Source organism: Pongo pygmaeus, chromosome 4, assembly GCF_028885625.2.
Source record: "Pongo pygmaeus isolate AG05252 chromosome 4, NHGRI_mPonPyg2-v2.0_pri, whole genome shotgun sequence".
NCBI lineage: Eukaryota > Metazoa > Chordata > Mammalia > Primates > Hominidae > Pongo > Pongo pygmaeus.
Window position 1 is genome coordinate 36,378,761 of NC_072377.2, and position 17,936 is coordinate 36,396,696.

A 17,936-nucleotide genomic window follows, 5' to 3' on the forward strand; every position below is an offset into this window, starting at 1 on the left:
TGCAAACATATGCATTGACATCTCAGTTGGAATAGCCCTTTGTCCATAGTTATTTTGCATCTCATCTTCCACCTCCTCAAAAATAGTGCTTTCTGAAGGCATCCTCTCACAGGTATCTTGAATTTTCCCTCCCAAATCAGTTTGCCTCTTCAGTATTTAAATATGCTCACGTCTATGACATCTTTAAAGTTTTTCTAAAAAAACAAAACAACCTCTAAGCCTTGGTGTTTACATATTGCTTGCCTTACCTTTACAGCTGATTCTCGAAAGAGTAGTCTGTTCATAATTGCCACATCCCTGCCTCCTAGTCATTCCTCAACCTGTTGTACACTAGCTTCTCCCCACTACTCTGCTAACTATTGCTGTTTCCAAGGTGACCAAAAGATCTTGTTGGAACTCAAAAGACTTTTTTCAGTCCTTTAATTGCTTGATCTTTCTAAAGAATTTGAAATGGTTATCATTTCTTCTTGAAATCTTTTACTGTCTCCCAACATACCAGTCCCTAACAGTGTTTCTCCCATCTCTATGTCCCTTTTTGACTTTTTCCTAAACCCATCTCCAAGATGTCTTCTGTCCTCGTCTCCTTGTCTCTTCTTCTCCCTCTTCTTTTTCCTTCTCTCTCTCTGTCTGTCACACACACACACTCCTGAGTTCATTCAGTGTTGTGTAATGGAAGGATCTTAGTTCAAATCTCAGTTTTATTGTTTATTAGCTTTGTGAAACTTGAACTGGTTGTTTAACCTTCCTGAGCCTACTTCTGCATTTATAAAATATAATTGCTACCTTGTAAAATTGTGACTATATGCACAGATGCCTAGCACTGTGCCCATTACACAGTAGACACTTGGCAAATATTAGCCCCTTTCATGACCTCAGCTATTACTGGCATCTTTAGCCCAGATCTTTCTCCTGAATTTCCAATCCTTATCTAGTTTCCTTTTAGATAATGTCTCTTAAATCTTAGACATGTAACACACATTCATGGAGATTAAATTAAATTTGAGTGTCACTGTAGGCCAGGCATCCTGCTAGGTGCTAGAGACGAAATGATAAAAAGCATCCATGCCCTTGAGGAGCCTAAAGTCTATGCAGTGATAGAGTTATACACAGAATGCTATAGAAATGTGGAGGAGCAAGTCTTAAGTCAGCCTAAGAAGAGTTAGAGAAGGCTTTCTGGGAATGTGAAGAGCTAAGCCTTAAGTAATGAATTCAATATTAGCCATTATCAGCAAGAATGAGAAGGAAATTCCACAGAAGAAACAGCATGAACAAATGCATAGAAGCAATGAACTAGCAATTTTGAAATTTTAGAGAATTTAGAGAGAGGCAGGCAACACGAGGAAGTGAGGCTAGAGAGGTAGACAAGGGTAAAGACAATGGAAAATGTTAAATCCATGCTTAGGAACTTGCCTTTTATCCTGCATATATTAGGAGGCAACCAAAAGGAGAAAATGACATGATTAGCTTTGCAAAAATTGTGAATTTTTTTTTTTTTTTTTTTTTTTTTGAGATGGAGTCTTGCTCTGTCATCCATACTGGAGTGCAGTGGCGCAATCTCAGCTCACTGCAACCTCCGCCTCCCGAGTTCAAGGGATTCTCCTGCCTCAGCCTCCAGAGTAGCTGGGACTACAGGCACATGCCACCATGCCCGGCTAATTTTTTGGATTTTTAGTAGAGACAGGGTTTCACCATCTTAGCCAGAATGGTCTCGATCTCCTGACCTCATGATCCACCCACCACAGCCTCTCAAAGTGCTGGGATTACAGGTGTGAGCCACTGTGCCAGGCATGAGCAGGAATTTTTTAGAAGAAACACAAACAGTGAATAAATACCTGAAAAGATAACCTTATTAGAAATTAGAAAAATACAAATAATGTCATTGTGAAATAATATTTTATATCCACTAGATTGGTAGAAATTAAGAAATCTTGGTAATACTCTGTTAGAAAACTTATCCATATCAAGTCTTGATTAGGCTAAACATTAGCTAATCATTTCAATAATTCTTCCTTCCAGTGCCACAGTTTACAAATATCTTTTTTTTTTTTTTTTTTTTTCTGAGACAGAGTCTTACTCTATCCCCTAGGCTGGAGTGCAGTGGCACTGCACTGCATGGCTCACACAGCCACAACCTCCCAGGCTCAGGCGATCCTCCTATCTCAGCCTCCCAGGTAGTTGGGACTACAAATGCGTGTCACCATGCCCTGCTAATTTTTTTTTTTTTTTTTTTTTTTTTTTTTTGAGATGGAGTCTCGCTCTGTCACCCCGGCTGGAGTGCAGTGGCACGATCTCAACTTATTGCAACCTCCGCCTCCCGGTTTAAGCAATTCTCTGCCTCAGCCTCCCTAGTAGCTGGGATTACAGGTGCATCCCACCACGCCCGGCTAATTTTTGTATTTTTAGTAGAGATAGGGTTTCACCATCCTGGCCAGGCTGGTCCTGAGAACTCCTGACCTCATGATCCACCCACCTCGGCCTCCCAAAGTGCTGGGATTAGAGGCGTGAGCCACCGCGCCCAGCCACCCTGCTAATTTTTTGAAATTTTTGTAGAAATGGGGTGTTATGCAATGTTCCCCAGGCTGGTCCTGAACTCCTGGGCTCAGGCAATCCACCGACCTCACCCTCCCAAACAAAACTGCTGGCATTCGTGAATTTTTGAGTTTTAAACTCAAACTCCATCTATGGTGAGGCTGGTGTGCTTTTCTAGTAAGTGAGTCTAGCCAACCATGTGATAGCCATATCTCAAGCAAGCTTAACTGTTCTCAACATTTTATGGGGAAAATTATATATCACTGTGATATTCACAACTTGAAGATTTACAGAGATTTTAAAATATATCCTTCCCAACCCCCAGAACCCTTCCCACCCCCACTTCATGTTCATTCTGACTCTATGAAAGACATATATACCTCTTTTTATGACACTCAAATACTCTAAGACCTGTATAGCAGGGGTCCACAACCCCCGAGCTGTGGACCAGTATCGGTCCCTGGCCTATTAGGAACTGGGCCACACAGCAGGAGGAGAGTGGCAGGCAAGGGGGTGAAGCTTCATCTGTATTTACAGTTGCTTCCCATAATTTGTGTTACTGCCTGAGCTCTGCCTGCTGTCAGATCAGCGGCAGCATTAGATTCTCATAGGATGCAAACCCTACTGTAAACTGCTCATGCAAGGCACCTAGGTTGCACGCTACATATGAGACTCTAATGCCTGATGATCTGAGGTGGAACAGCTTCATCCCAAAACCACCCCCACCCTACCCACCTCTAGCCTGTGGAAAAATTATCTTCCGCAAAACCAGTCCCTGGTGCCAAAAAGGTTGGTTACCACTGCTGTATAGGATGTATTCTCTTGGCGAAAAAGGGTTCCTTGTTTTGGCAGTAATGGATGGAAAATAATATTTTTTTAAGAGAGAACATTTTAATTGTCTATAATTAGGGTAAACAGTTGGGTAAAATCTTACTAAAAGAGAAGAAAGTTAACGTTGTCTTAACACAAGATATATAATGACATAAATTAGATAGTTAATTAAATTTTAATTAAAAACAGCTGCTTTGGAAATCCAACATGTATACTTCAAAATAATTTACCTAAATAACTTATGAAAATGGGTGTTATTGTACAACTGATCTCTCCTTATAAAAGGGTAACAAAGGACATAGGAAAGCTAAAAAGAAGAAGGCTAGATGAAGATACAGGACAAGGAAAAACTATAAAATGTTTCTACTATTCCTCCAAAATTGTACTAAATATTTGTGTAGGAATTCTAAGAAAGAATAATGGAGTGTATAGAAAGTGGGTTGAAAGAGTTGTGAGCTAAATATCATGTTTCTGTTCTTCTCCATTTCATAATCTGGGAATTTTCACTTCTCTCTTTGCTTTCCTGATATTCTAACCCTACATTTGGTTTTGTTGCACTGGCATTTCTGTATAGACCAGAAATTAAGGTAGTTAATTTTTTCCATTGATATATGCGGAGAAATCTAAAGAAAATCATAGAATGAATTCAACTTAAAATGTTTCAAGCATTGAGAAGATAATTGCTTTATCTCTACCTTAGTGTGGGGACAAGGATGAACATGTCAAAAAGATAAAGATGACCAGGTGTGGTGGCTCACACCTGTAATCCCAACACTTTGGGAGGCTGAGGCAAAGTGTATCACTTGAGATCAGGAGTTCAAGACCAGCCTGGCCAACATGGTGAAACCCCGTCTCTACTAAAAATACAAAAATTAGCCAGGTATGATGGCAGGCGCCTGTAATCCCAGCTACTTAGGAGGCTGAGTGAAGCACGAGATTCCCTTGAACCCGGAAGGGGGAGGTTGAAGTGAGCCGAAATTGTGCCACTGCACTCCAACCTGGGTGGACAGAGTGAGACTCTGTCTAAAACACAAACAAAATAAATAAATAAAGTTATTTGTTCTCTTCTTTAGCAATTTATAGTGCAATCACAATGTTCCCACATCAGCTGAGATCTTAACAATAAAAGAGAACCAGTGCTTTATTATCTTCTCCAAATATCTCTCTGTGTTATGTTTCTAATGAAAATTTTCTGCTGAGTGTGTTCCGCATCAGAGTCACTCTTCTTGATTTTAAAAAAGAGTATTTCTGTTGTCCATTCTTTTTGTCCTTTCTTTCGTACTAAATCTCTTTTTTCCCTTCTTTTCTTCATCTCTCTCACATTAACTTTATTTCTCCTCTTTATTTTCTGAGTTATTGACTCCTTTATTTAAAAGTAAAGGATATTATGTGCCATATTTCTTCTAGAATCACTGGAAGAATGAATGGGCCTCTGTTAGTAGTTAACTTATATTAAGTTATGCTTTCTCAGTTATAAGGAAGGACAAAATGTTGAACAATTGTCATAATCATAATCTGAAAGACTTAATTTAACTTTCATATGCTAAACTTTCAGGCACTAGCTGAAGTTTGACTTAATAAATACTTATATATTTTTATTATTTTATAACAGGTACGGTAACAGTAATATAACTTTTGAAAATGTGTGTTTGCATATCCAAATGAATATTGTTCTTCGAAGTATCACTTAGTGAAATTATGCCCTCATTCCAAATATGTTGTCATTGTTCAGAACATTTTCAGAAACATCTTGGAATTATGAATTTTTATCCCCTAATCAGAGAATTGTTTAGGGGTCACAATCAAAAGTCACTTCGAAGCCATGGTGTGATAAAACTGAATTGAAAAATGAAATAGGGCTATAAGTACTGAGACTAATTTTCTTGTGTGATTCATGAGGTGTCTCTGAAACAAATCTCAAAGAAGAGGATCAAAACTCTATTGCAAAATTGTTGAAATTACTGTAGCCTACTATAATAATAGCATTTAAGAAAAAGATTCATTTGGCTATATATGATACATTTGTTTTTCTATACAGCCCCACCTACTAAAATATTAATGAAAATATAATTACACAAATAAAGTAGAACAAGTTAACATATTTGGCTTTCTTATACATGCTTTTTGATACATAGGTAATGTATTATATTTTATTTATTCATTTAACAACTATTGGATGCTGACCATGAGTCAAACATTGACAAGATGCAACAGATACAAGTCCAAGAGCAGATGTTCTTTTTAAAGGAATTCATACCATGAATATATAAGCTTATCATATTAGGAAATTCAAAAGCTAAATTAAAATATACATTTCCCAGAAGATAAATAGGATTTAGTGAAATGTTATCATGCAATTATACTATTTTTCAAAGAAATGACTCTGGAAATTTAGTAAAATATTTGTTTTATGGTCATGTATGACTGAAAAAAATAAACATTTTGTTACGTATTTATCAAATCTAGCAATTTATAATTCTAAGTATTATATCCATCAATGTGATGAAGAGTCCAAATTAGTTATAAAATCCTATTCTAAATAAAATTCTTCAAAAATGATAAATTTTGAGCTTCTGAAGTCCATTTTTTTTTAATTCTGTCAGTTTCTGCACAATAATCAATGTAAAATGTAAAACATAAAAATGTTAATTGCAACAAATTACATTTCTTAAACTTTTCTATAAAAACTCTTCAAGGAATGAATAGAATCTTCTCATTAGTTAGAGTGGTTTAGTATTTTCAGTAGGGTGACCCCTCTTTTTGTAGATGTCATGTTTATAGTAGGTAGTATTCATGAACAGGCAACCGACTGTCTGTGAGTCCACCTAGAAGGATCTGTGATATAAATTTAAAATGTTTTATTACACGATATTATATTTAGGGTAGATTTTTAATATTGAATGCAACTAAACATGAATATTAATAAATGTACTCATTGGTGATGAAATAAAAGCTACAGAATATACATTTTTGCAAGCAACATTTAGAGATGTTGCTTGTTGCTAAAATTTTAATCATGCCTCTTTTAGATAATTTATAAGCAACAAAGTGCAAAAAATTAGACCTTTCATTGCTTCCATAACATTTTAGCATTTGTTTTTACTGCCTCCTGGAGAAGATACTAAGTGAAAATGGGAAAAAATGGCAGGAAAAAGGGGGTTCATATGATTGACATTTGCTTTGCCTTATTTTCATTGTTTTTTATTAAGATGGTTACATAGCTCCCCTTTCCTAAAATGGAATATAACAGAATATAGATATCATAAACATGTGTCATTAGTTAGTGAGAGAATTTGCTATTTAATCCTTATTTCAAATTGACATTGTTAATGTGTACCAACTAGTTCTCTGATAGACCCCATTTTATTGTTGGCAGTGTAAACATTATTATAAAATAAAAGGTTTTTTTATTTTATATGTTTTAAAGACTAATAAACCATTTGTTTAATAGATTTGCTTAAAGTAGCAAGAAAAATCATATTCACTTAGTTCTCTGAATCACTGGGTCAAGCAGGTTATAATACTGATCTGCATGTTTTGTGTATTTTTCCTTTTGATTATAGCTTTAATATTAAGCAAAGGAAGATATTTCATCCAGTTATGCACGTTCTTTGATAGATTCTTAAATTACGTATGATTAAAGCAGCTTTAATGTTTCAAAATGATTAAGACTTGAAAAAAATGCTTGTTACCACACTATCATTGTAATTGTATTACTCAGTCCTCTGTAAAACAGAATTCAGGACTAAGTGAAACTGTTAGTGAAAAGGCTTGGATGACTTTATTGGAATAATTACATCTATATAACAAAGTTGAGCTTACTATGTTTGACATTGTTTTTCTCCAAAGAGAAGTATGAATATTAGTTTTAAATCCACATATCAAGATAAGCACTAAAACCTAACAATCTGTTTATCACTGGTTCCACTTCAATCTTACTTTGTGAATCCTGATACAATAAAAGAAATAGTACTTTTTCCCCTAAACAAAATAGGTCCTTGAAAATAGTATTTCTACAATCTAGTTATTCTTACAAGCAGTCAAATTCTAAAAAGGGAATAAACAGAATTTTCAGGGTATCAAGCCAAGTTTACCAAGTGGGCTCATTATATGTATTTATAATTCTTCCTAGTATAGCCAATAATAAAATGAGAATAAGTGAAGAGAAATAAAAATGAAGGGTTAATTTCAGGGTAGCAATGTAATAGTTTTTTATGCAGTTTATAAGCAAATGACATAGGCATCACCATGAAGCTGACTTGATAAAATGAAGACCACTTATAGAAGACAGTGATTTTCAAACCCACTCCTCAGATCCAAACAACTAAGGCTCTAGCCACCACTAACTTTAAACAGAGCAGTTCCACTTGTTAAAAAATCTACCTAATATATTAGGATCGTGCTTAAGAATTCTTTTTTAAACCTCTGAACTAACAAAACAAAAGCTATTTACCTGATCCATTTTTAGTGACTTGGATGAAATCATCCTCATTCTCATCACAGCTTTCGCAGTTCGATTGTTGGGCTGTTTCTGACAGGCTTTCAGCTTGATTCACATCTCTCTGCTTATTGAAGCTTTGAAGTGCAACAAGACGATGATGTATTGCTGCATACAAATATGCTGTATCTTGGGCGCTGGCCTGCATGAGGAACATTAAATTGTTAAGAAAATCATTAATATGTTAGCTACATTTTACAGATGTTTAATCTTTCACTACTAATAAGGAAGGAATTACATGGCATAAATCTACAGTATACATAGGTGCTAACAACCCTAAAAATTAAGCAGTAAAAAGACAATCTTGAACCAAATTGCATCCTAAAATGTATACTTTTATAAGCAATCCCAATGCATACATTTTAAATTTAGAAAGTAAAATTTTGTTATATAAAATTTCTATTTGAATTTAAATTAGTTAAGACCATCCCTCTTTCACTATTTTACACTATAGAAAATTGTAGGATTGCAGAGAAAAAAGACTTCCATTTCCTGTCCATCACTTTGCTTGGACATTCCTCCAAACTACATAGCTTTGTGGATATGTTGAGCTCATTAGAGTAGTCTATGGTATTGTACCATAAACACAGCAGTTCTTGCTTTTCAGTATTTTTCTATGCTATTTTAATGGTTGTTATTCATATGAAAATATAAAAGTGATGGTAACAATAAAGTTGGCATAACATTTACTGTTAAAATATTCATTTTTTCAATTCCTTCAGTAAAACTGTGGGTTCATTGTTAATTTCGTTTGTATTAGCAAAATATAGCAATTAGCACAGGTATTAAATATATGCTTGTTTCCCTCTTCCCTTTATGAATGAGGAAATTATGGCTCAGAAGGGTAAAATGACTTATCCGAGTTGCTAGTCAGCAAATTGGCTGAAAGTTGAATCCCAGGTTTTATCATTTGCATTAGTGGGATTAATGGAATACATTATGGTCCATAATAGAATAGAATTATTTCACCTACTAAAACAATTTTTGAAGAATAAACTAATGTCATGAAGACACTCATTAACATTGATAAGTAAAATAACGTGTATTTCACAGTCATATTAGCTATTTAATCTCAGCAGCTTTTCTAAAGCCAATAATAAAATGTATAAATAAAATGTACTATTGTTACCATCATTTTGCAGATGAATAAAATCAGTTTAAAGAAGGCTAAGTAGCTTTCCCGAAGGTTATACAGTATGTACACTATGCTACATATAGGTATGTATGTATATACTTACACACAGTTGCATGTATATACTAAAATATAAGACCAAAATGTTAATAGTGACCATCTCTGAAGATGGAATCTAGTCATGTTTAACAGGCTCAGTCTCTGGCATGCCACTTTACCCACCTAAAACCAAGGGGGAATCTGGCCCAGAAGACTGGCAAGAGTATTAATACCTTAAGTGGTAAATGGGGTTTGTACCTCATCTTACCAGAACATTTTAATGCTCAATATCACTTACACCTAACAGTACACTTACTGGTGCTAATAAACTTTGGTTTTTCATCACAGGCACCTGCCAGGTTTTTTCCACATTACTACATGGAAGCCAATTTATTTGTATTGTCACCTTCTGCCTGAACTTGGGTAATCAGTCTTCTCCAGTCAGTCCATGGGGAAATCCATTTTTTTTTGCGGGGGAGGTTGTGGTTTTGTTTTTGGGTTTCGTTTTGTTTTGTTTTTTTAAGCTTTATTCTTGCCAGCTCTCTTGAGTCTGGATCTTGTATTTGAGGTCAAGTATTCCTCTGCCAGGAACAGCTAAAGCTGTGCTCCCATCCTGTTACCTTGGAGATTTACTCATGTCCAGAATTGGAATTTGCTGTTGGTCTGGTTGTTTTAACTTGCTAGCTCTATGTTTTTCCATTTCCCACTGGTTCTTTTCCAGTGACCTAAAGGCTTTTTTCAATCTCAGCTTGCAGGATAAGCATTAGGCTTCAAAGTCTGCTAGCCTCTTCCTGGGAACCATTCTTGACAATAGTCACCTTGGTAACAGTAAGATTGTTCACAAAATTTCAATAGTAAAGTAAAGGGTAGAGATTTGATGGCAGATACCACACAAATGTCTTGGAATGAGTACCAATTGATTACATAGACTTTGGTGTTAATTTCTGAATTTCACATAAAATTTATGTCTTATGCTATAAACAGACATAATGAATGGCTGAGTTTTTGCCAATGGTAAAGATTATTATACCTAATGAATAAACAAATTAGTAATTGCAGATGTCTATTAATTTAGTAGGATAATCTTCTATCACTGAAATTTCTCACTTACCTGAATTAAAAATATTTTGATGCTATAGTCTTCTAAATCAGTAGCTGTTATTCGTACATTTTTGTGGTTTGCTCTTTGAATCTTCATTTGGGCCCAGAGTTTGCTATTGAGGATCAGCCTTAGACTGCCTTGATTGCGCATAACTAAAATAGAAAGGTGACTACATCAGGCCACAGAACAGTTGACACATAGGAATTTACCATTTTCAAAAGCAAAATAAATCTTGTAGTTGTTTTTCAGACTGTAGATTCAGTATAACTTGTGATTTGACTAGATTATAACTTGATTTTCAAATTGTACTTTATTATGTTGGGAGAACTTTTTTATCTTAAATGCTGAAATTACACTTTTTTACTGTAATATTTAAAAGTGGTTAAAATTTTAGAACTCCTTTTAAGAACTGATGGTCTGAAGAATATTTGTCCGCGAAATGTTTACAATGAAGAAAACCAAAACAAAAACCTTAAGTGTCAAAAAAATGGAATTAGTTAAATAAATTGTGGTGTAGTCATTCAAGAGAATATTATGACCCCATTAAGAATACTGCAAAAATAAATTTATTGATGTGGAAAAATCATGGTGTAATATGTAAAAGAAAAAATTAGGCTACAAAGCAAAAAAAACACCATGAATCAGAACTTTTACAATCTATGTATACATCTATATATACAGAAAACAAAGGCCAGAAAAATATATTCTGTTAATAGATGTTAGGAAGATAAGCCTTTAAGTGATTTAAAAAAAATTTTTTTCAATCCATGCTTTCTGTTTTTTTACAATGAATGTATATTACCTGCATAATAAAAAGAAAGCTTCTTTTGGGGTTTGTTTTTTGTTTTTTATTTTTCTTTGGGGGTATTTTTTTTTCTTTGGCAGGCAGTGGAATCAAACCAGAGTAGTAAATAACTTGCACCTGCCTTGGGACTATTACTTGGTTGGGTAATTTAGAAATCTGTGTGCCAGTTACAGAACTGAAGACACTGTTTCTATCCTTTTAATCTGAATTATATCTCTTACCCATTTCTTGAGTTTGATATCCAAAACTCAACAAATAACCTCATTCTTGGATCCAGTGTCTACTTGTGGTCTCCTCTAAAGTCTTGACCTCTCAAAATTGACCAATAAATCCATTCATCCTGCCCAGATCTCTCCCTGTGCTCTCTTTCAGTTTGGACCTCTGAACAATGCCCATTGCATTATTTTGAATGCTAGCTCTCTTGTATTTTTAGGTTTGACTGGCTCCAGCTTCTGAACATCACTGTGCCTGCAGGATTCAATAACTGCACACCTTGGAAACTAATCTCTTTCCTTAGAGACTAATCCTTCATCCCGACCCCCATCCCATGTCTGGGATGCCAAGGATAAATTATGGGACAAGTATTTTCTTTTAGAAGAACTTTTCACTTCACAAAATAATTTGCATCATATTCTTTTAAATAATAATAAGATTACTATTTAGGTGTGTGCTGGGCTCTGATATAAGTACTTTACATGCTTTATCTCATTGAAATCTCTCAGTCACTCAATAAGTCATGAACTACAGTTATTCCCATTTTAAATTGATAGAGTAGAGAAAGAGATTAAAAAACTTATCAAGGTCACTAGTTAGTCACTGCTGGAGCCAGAACTGGAGCCCATGCAGTCTAACAGGAGAGCCTACTTGAAATGGGAAGCTCCTATAGAAATATTTTCAACAGTCTGATTTTTTGGTGTATTTTATAGCACATCTCCAGAAAATGATGTGTACCTATATTATTATAGGTACACAGGAGAAATCCTGACAAATTATGGCTTGCTTTACAAAAGGATTCCTTACTTAGTCTTGACTGTAATGTTCCACAGTCAGTGCTTGCTGTGTCATTCAGTCTCAACGTTCCTCTGCCCTTTTCAATCCAGGATTGTGTTGTTTTGTTGAATATGAAAAGCTTGCAGTTTATCTAAATGACAATTTTTTAAAATGTCAAATATATAGAAAATTTTTTCAAAGTAAGTTATTTCCTATGTTATGACACATTTATATGTGTCTGGTCTTTTACCAAAATAATCTTTGTCAATGATTTATAAACCAGCTTTTAAAATATATTTAACATTTAGAAACATATAACTTTTGGATAGTTCAAACATCAAAAAGTAAAAAGACATACAAAGTGAAAAGGGCCCCCAGCTTTTATTTCCCATCTACCAATTTCCACCCCTGCAACAAGTAACCACTGGTGTAAATATTTTGTTTATCCTTCAAGAGATATTTGTACATACATACATGCCAATACATATAAATATTCCCCCTCTTTTTTCTGTCAATGGTAGAATGCCATACATACTTTCTGATTTTTTAACACTATGTCTATATATAATCAACTTTTATATTAATTATTTGAGCTATATAATGTTATTTGAAAGTAAAAGAATCATTGAACCATTTGCATGCTTCAAAATTTTTAAAGACAGCATGATAACGTGGAGAAGTAGGATATGATACCACAGGTTACCCTACTGCAATCATTACTACTGTGTACAAGAATCACCTAGATGGCCTGTTAAAAATATAGCATGCTGGAGCCTCACCCCTAACAATTACTTCAATAAGACTAGAATTAATCTAATCCAAGGGTTATGCTTTGAGACACACTTAAAATAAAAGTGTCTGTAGATCATAGAGGAAGTGGAGAGGAATGGAGAGAGTTTAGAGAAAAGCAGATGGAGAAAGGCAAATGGAAATTTCTGCCTTGTTGGGAAAGGGTAAAGTTGTAGTAATTACATTTCATGTGCTTGTGCCGATGGTGATACTACTCAGCATTAAAATCCTGTGATACTGTAGTGTGTATCTGTGAAATTCTTGAATTACATGAAATTCTAAACTTTTTTAAAGGAAGCTAAATTCTTATTGGACTGAAATCAAGTTATCAACATTGTTAAACCTGTGTAAGTAGAATTATTTACTCACAGTAATAGCACTAATTATAAAAGCAAGTATTAAAGCAGGATACTTGGCTGTCTTATTTCTAAGGGACTAATGTGAATAGTTGTAAACCTAACAACCCATTTTCCTGCAAGGTACACATACAAACACAAGAAGAAAATAAATTATTGGTTCAATTTTTGAGAGCATCCAACATTTTTATTTAAGCAACTTAGTCTCCATGAAAACTATACTTCTGTCTGTATTTTTAAAGATGTCTCTTCTCATGTTAACTTTATTCCAAGTATGTAAATGCTACCAGAAAGAGTAAAACATGATATACAGACCTTTAACACATTATGTTCTGTTTCCTCCCCTGTTATAACATCAATTTTCTCCAGCAAGCATTTTCGTGATGGTTGGGAAGAGAATGCAGCAGCTGATTCAATTAGGGAAGTATTTTTAATAGAGTCTGTTCCTAAGAGAAAATGGGGAAAACACACTTAAAAGTCCCCATTTTCTTTACTGTGAAAGTTCTTTGTTGCCCCTATTACCACATATATCTACTTGGCTTCTTCTAATAGTAAGTGATTCCAAAAATTCAAACTGCTTGAGTTCGTGTAAAATCTCCTTATCAATTCCCCCATAGCATTAACTCAAAAAATTTTTAAAGCTTATATATCAGATAATCATATTTATATGCTTTAATCTTTACCAAAATATTTGAAACACTGGATTATTGGTTTTTTAAATCTTATATTAAATATTAATTTTACTTATATTAAATATTAATGTTAATAAATAACATAAAAAACAGGAGACAAACTAGGTGAATCTAATGTTTTACAAATGAAAGAATTCTTACTTGAACTTAAAAAGTTGACAGGAAATTTCGGAATGGATTTGAATGGTTTTTCCTTGGCATATGAATCATTTTCAAGTTGAGGCTGGGCGAGTTTTTGAGTACCCTGAGTGCGGAAAAAGATGCATTATTTTATTTAATAAAAGTTTTAATTTTATCCCTACTATGTTTGCAGTAAGACACTTCCGTTTTTCTGTTTCAACACAGCAAGCAAACCTAGCTGGTATGTTTTTGTTTTGGACTTTCTGTGTGCTGAACAGAGAACTCGTCTCTATTGTTAGAAAGCCTTAGTTCTAATCCTCAGAAAACATAATCTAGTTACCACCAGCCTACTTCAAGTGGGATCTAGTCCCGGAGGCAATGGGAAAGGTCTAAGGGCACAAAAGAAGGTAACATGTTCCACACTCTCACTAGACTAAACTGATGCCCAGGAGGTACAAAAGAAAGAAAAGAAAGAAAATGTGCCTTTGAACTTGGGAGTTAAAAAGTATAATTCAATTTAATATTACTTTTAATTAATTTACCTTTAGAAATTTAAAGTGACAGCTCTGTATATAGTAATAGAAACATATACCAAGGTATTTCAGTATCCCCAGAAATTTACTCTTGCTATCCACTTTATGGAAAAAATCAAAAAAGTTATCCAGAGACCCCCACAAGATGTCTCAGAGAACATCTTTGTAGAAAAAATCCTAACATTTCCTCCCAGGCAATTTTTGCCAACAGTCGCTTTTAAGGCTACTTGGGGCTCTGTGTGTCTGTTGTAATCAAGGCCTGCACAAAAAAAGACTAATTGACATGACATTTGTGATAATGTGTAGCCCTCTGCAAAACACAGGGAACTGGAACAATGATACTTAAGAACTTATGCTTATATTTTTTCCCTTATGAACTGAAAATTCTTTCACATTACTTAACTAGACATCAAGATATTCCCTTAAAATTGGTAGAGATGGGTATAATTATTTCCATTTTAAGAAAATAGAAACTGAGGCACAGAAAGTTTAAATGACTCACTCTAAAAACACATAGTTAGCCAATAAGCCAAGAGTGCATCCTGGCCCCCAAATCACAAGGCCAAAAATTTACAGGATTAGAGGACAAACACAAGTTATCTCTATAATTCCTGTTATCCTTAAGATATTACCAACTTAAAGAGATAGAGAGTTCAGGTTCCTTTATAAGCCTTTATAAGTTGAGGTTCCTTTAAGCATTTAAAATGCCCACAGGAAATGTGCACAAGTGCCTTCTCAAACAAAACCTGTAGTCCTGACTATAGTTTATTTGTATAGGTATCTCTCTGTCTGCTCTTATTAGATTATAAGCACCTTTAGGGCACAGTGTCTCCTTTAGCTTGCATAACCACTTAGGTGGTTTTCAAACCTGCCTGTACATTGGAATCACTTGACACATGGCCTCACCCACAGGTATTCTGAGCTAATTGGTCTGGGATGAGGCCAGGCATAGGAGATCCTTAAAAGGATGATTCTAACAGGCAGCCAAATTTGAGATCAATGCTTTATATACCATAAGAACTCAGTACATGTTTGGTAAATAGAGTTGAATGTAAAGTTGATCCTGTGAGGTTTGGAAAGCATTGTCTGACATTTTACAGACGCTGTGGCTAATCTGGTGTCAAACTTAGAAATAAATGATATGGAATAAATGTGCCTAAATATACTGCCTGTAAATTCACCATGGAGGCTGGTCCATTTTGGTTCACATCCAAAGGCATAGGTCACAGCTCTAGGATTGGTGAGTTGACCTTCATTTTGGGAATGACAGAAGGGTTCCTAAATAAACTAAGCCTTTAAAATGACTAACATATGAAAGCCCTAAAAATTTTGTAATGAGTTTGGGCGCAGTGGCTCATGCCTATAATCCCAGCACTTTGGGAGGCTGAAGCAGGTGGATCGCTTGAGCTCAGGAATTTGAGGCCAGCCTGGCAACATGGTGAAACCCCATCTCTACCAAAAATAGAAAAAGTTAGCCAGGTGAGGTGGTACGTGCCTGTGGTCCCAGCTACTTGGGAGGCTGAAGTGGGAGGATCCCTTGAGCCAGGGAGACAAAGGTTGCAGTGAGCCGAGATCGTGCCACTGCAATCCAGCCTAGGTGAAAAAGCAAGACCCCATCTTAAAAAAAAAAAAAAAAAATTGGAATGAACTGGCTTAATGAGTTGGTTCTTTCATTAATCTAAATCCGTACATGCGTTTTTAAATCTCTGCAGCTTCTTTGGGATTCTTCATGTAACTGGTATCCCTGAGACAAGCTAAGCACGTTTGAGCTATCTCAGCCACTTTCCTGACTTGAGTGAAAGCTGGAAAAGGTATGAAGATGTGATGGACCAGATAAAACCATAGGCATGGTTTTCCACAGCTTTCACTTTTCTGTAAAATTTTCCACTGTAGATCAGAGTTCTGTGGGGATCAGAGAAGCAGTTACCTCATTGCAAGAGGATGCTGAACATTAAATAAGGATGATGGTAATAACAGTTAGGGGTTTTCACTAGGCAAGTATATTCTCCTAGGCAAGTAAAGCACTATGAATTTTCTCTGAAAGCTAGCAAAAGAAAGTGATAATAATGCTTTTTGATGTAAGAGCTTGAAGGTAGGGTTGTGGTTAACTAATAAGAACAAATTGTCTCACGCCTATAATCCCAGCACTTTGGGAAGCCAAGGTGGGCAGATGACGAGCTCAGGAGATCGAGACCATCCTGGCTAAGATGGTGAAACCCCATCTCTACTAAAAATACAAAAAAAAAAAAATTAGCTGGGTGTGGTGGCACGCGCCTGTAGTCCCAGCTACTCAGGAGGCTGAGGCAGGAGAATCACTTGAACCCAGGAGGCGGAGGTTGCAGTGAGCGGAGATTGGATCACTGCACTCCAGCCTGGGTGACAGAGCAAGACTGTCTCAAAAAAACAAATAAAAACAAATTGGCAAATAATTTTAAATGCATCTTGTTACAAAATGATGAAATCAACAAACTATTAAACTATCATTACCAACTGAGCTTATCTAACTATTGCAGATGATTCTGGGATTTCCTTGGGTACTTTTGGTTTAACACAAGTCAAAGAACTATTTAATATTTCACATCAGTAATAATGTTATAATTATACAGTTCCCTTCCTCTGTGGGTTTCTATTATTTTAACAACTAGGACATGCTTCCCAGGAGAATCTTTCCAGTTAAAGAAAGAAAATGTGCCTTTGAACTCAGGAGTTAAAAAGTATAATTCAATTTAATATTACTTTTAATTAATTTACCTTTAGAAATTTAAAGTGACAGCTCTGTATATAGTAATAGCAACATACACCAAAATCTTACCAAAACTCTTTCTACCATGTTTTCTCCAAAAACAAAATTGGAACTGCAGCTTTTAAAAGAACATTTATCTTCATTTGGTTGACATCTAAGAAAAAGAAATAAGCATTTACTATTTTAAATACATAGATAAAGCTATTTTAAACCTTGAAATAATCAGATAATTTAATGGATTTATGTAAATCAGATTTACTGCTCACTTTTGTTAGTGTGAATTTAATGAAAAATGAAGGAAAAATTCAGATAGTGGCATCCAGAGGTGATTGTCAAAATAGTTTCCAGCTATTACAGCACTGGCAGAGACCAGTCCTGACTGCCTCATGCCCATCACTGCACTGGCTGTGTGGTCAGCCAGGAGGGCTGCCCAACCCCTTTTGCTTTTCCAACACACCCTGTCTAATAACTAATTTCCCTCTTCTCTTCCTCAAGTGACTGATGTTTTGGCAACCAGAGATCTCCCAGGCAAAAGCGAAACCCTGTCTGTTATAATTGAGTGTACGTTGGCTTAAATTTTTTGCCTCCCAGAAACTTTTTTTTAATGTTAAAAGTGTTTTTCATGATGAGAAACTCGAAGACCGGAAGCCCACTCTTTGTAGACAGATGTGCTCAGGGTTCGGCATTGCATCCCCAATGCACATAGAAGGCACCTGCTACCGCACCTGGACAGAGCCCAGTCATGTGAGTCAGTTTATATCCACAGCTAGTTTTAAT

General features: G+C 35.3%; 2 protein-coding genes across 4 annotated transcripts in view; one reads left to right on the forward strand and one right to left on the reverse strand.

The window, feature by feature from the left end:
- Window positions 1–17,936, forward strand: part of SKP2 (S-phase kinase associated protein 2) — a 134,105-nt gene that overhangs the window by 93,541 nt on the left and 22,628 nt on the right. The window lies entirely within an intron of this gene.
- Window positions 2,710–17,936, reverse strand: part of RANBP3L (RAN binding protein 3 like) — a 52,337-nt gene continuing 37,110 nt past the window's right edge. For 2 of the 3 annotated variants that reach the window (XM_054487057.2, XM_054487056.2), the window contains 7 exons: window positions 17,229–17,313; window positions 13,905–14,007; window positions 13,387–13,517; window positions 11,957–12,077; window positions 10,141–10,283; window positions 7,814–8,000; window positions 2,710–6,195 (listed from right to left, as the gene is read on the reverse strand). In XM_054487057.2, coding sequence (XP_054343032.1) covers window positions 6,152–6,195; window positions 7,814–8,000; window positions 10,141–10,283; window positions 11,957–12,077; window positions 13,387–13,517; window positions 13,905–14,007; window positions 17,229–17,313 — 814 coding nt within the window. In that variant the 3' untranslated portion in view covers window positions 2,710–6,151. Of the gene's footprint in view, window positions 6,196–7,805; window positions 8,001–10,140; window positions 10,284–11,956; window positions 12,078–13,386; window positions 13,518–13,904; window positions 14,008–17,228; window positions 17,314–17,936 lie in introns of those variants that run through there. The other variant, XM_054487058.2, reaches the window with a different exon arrangement.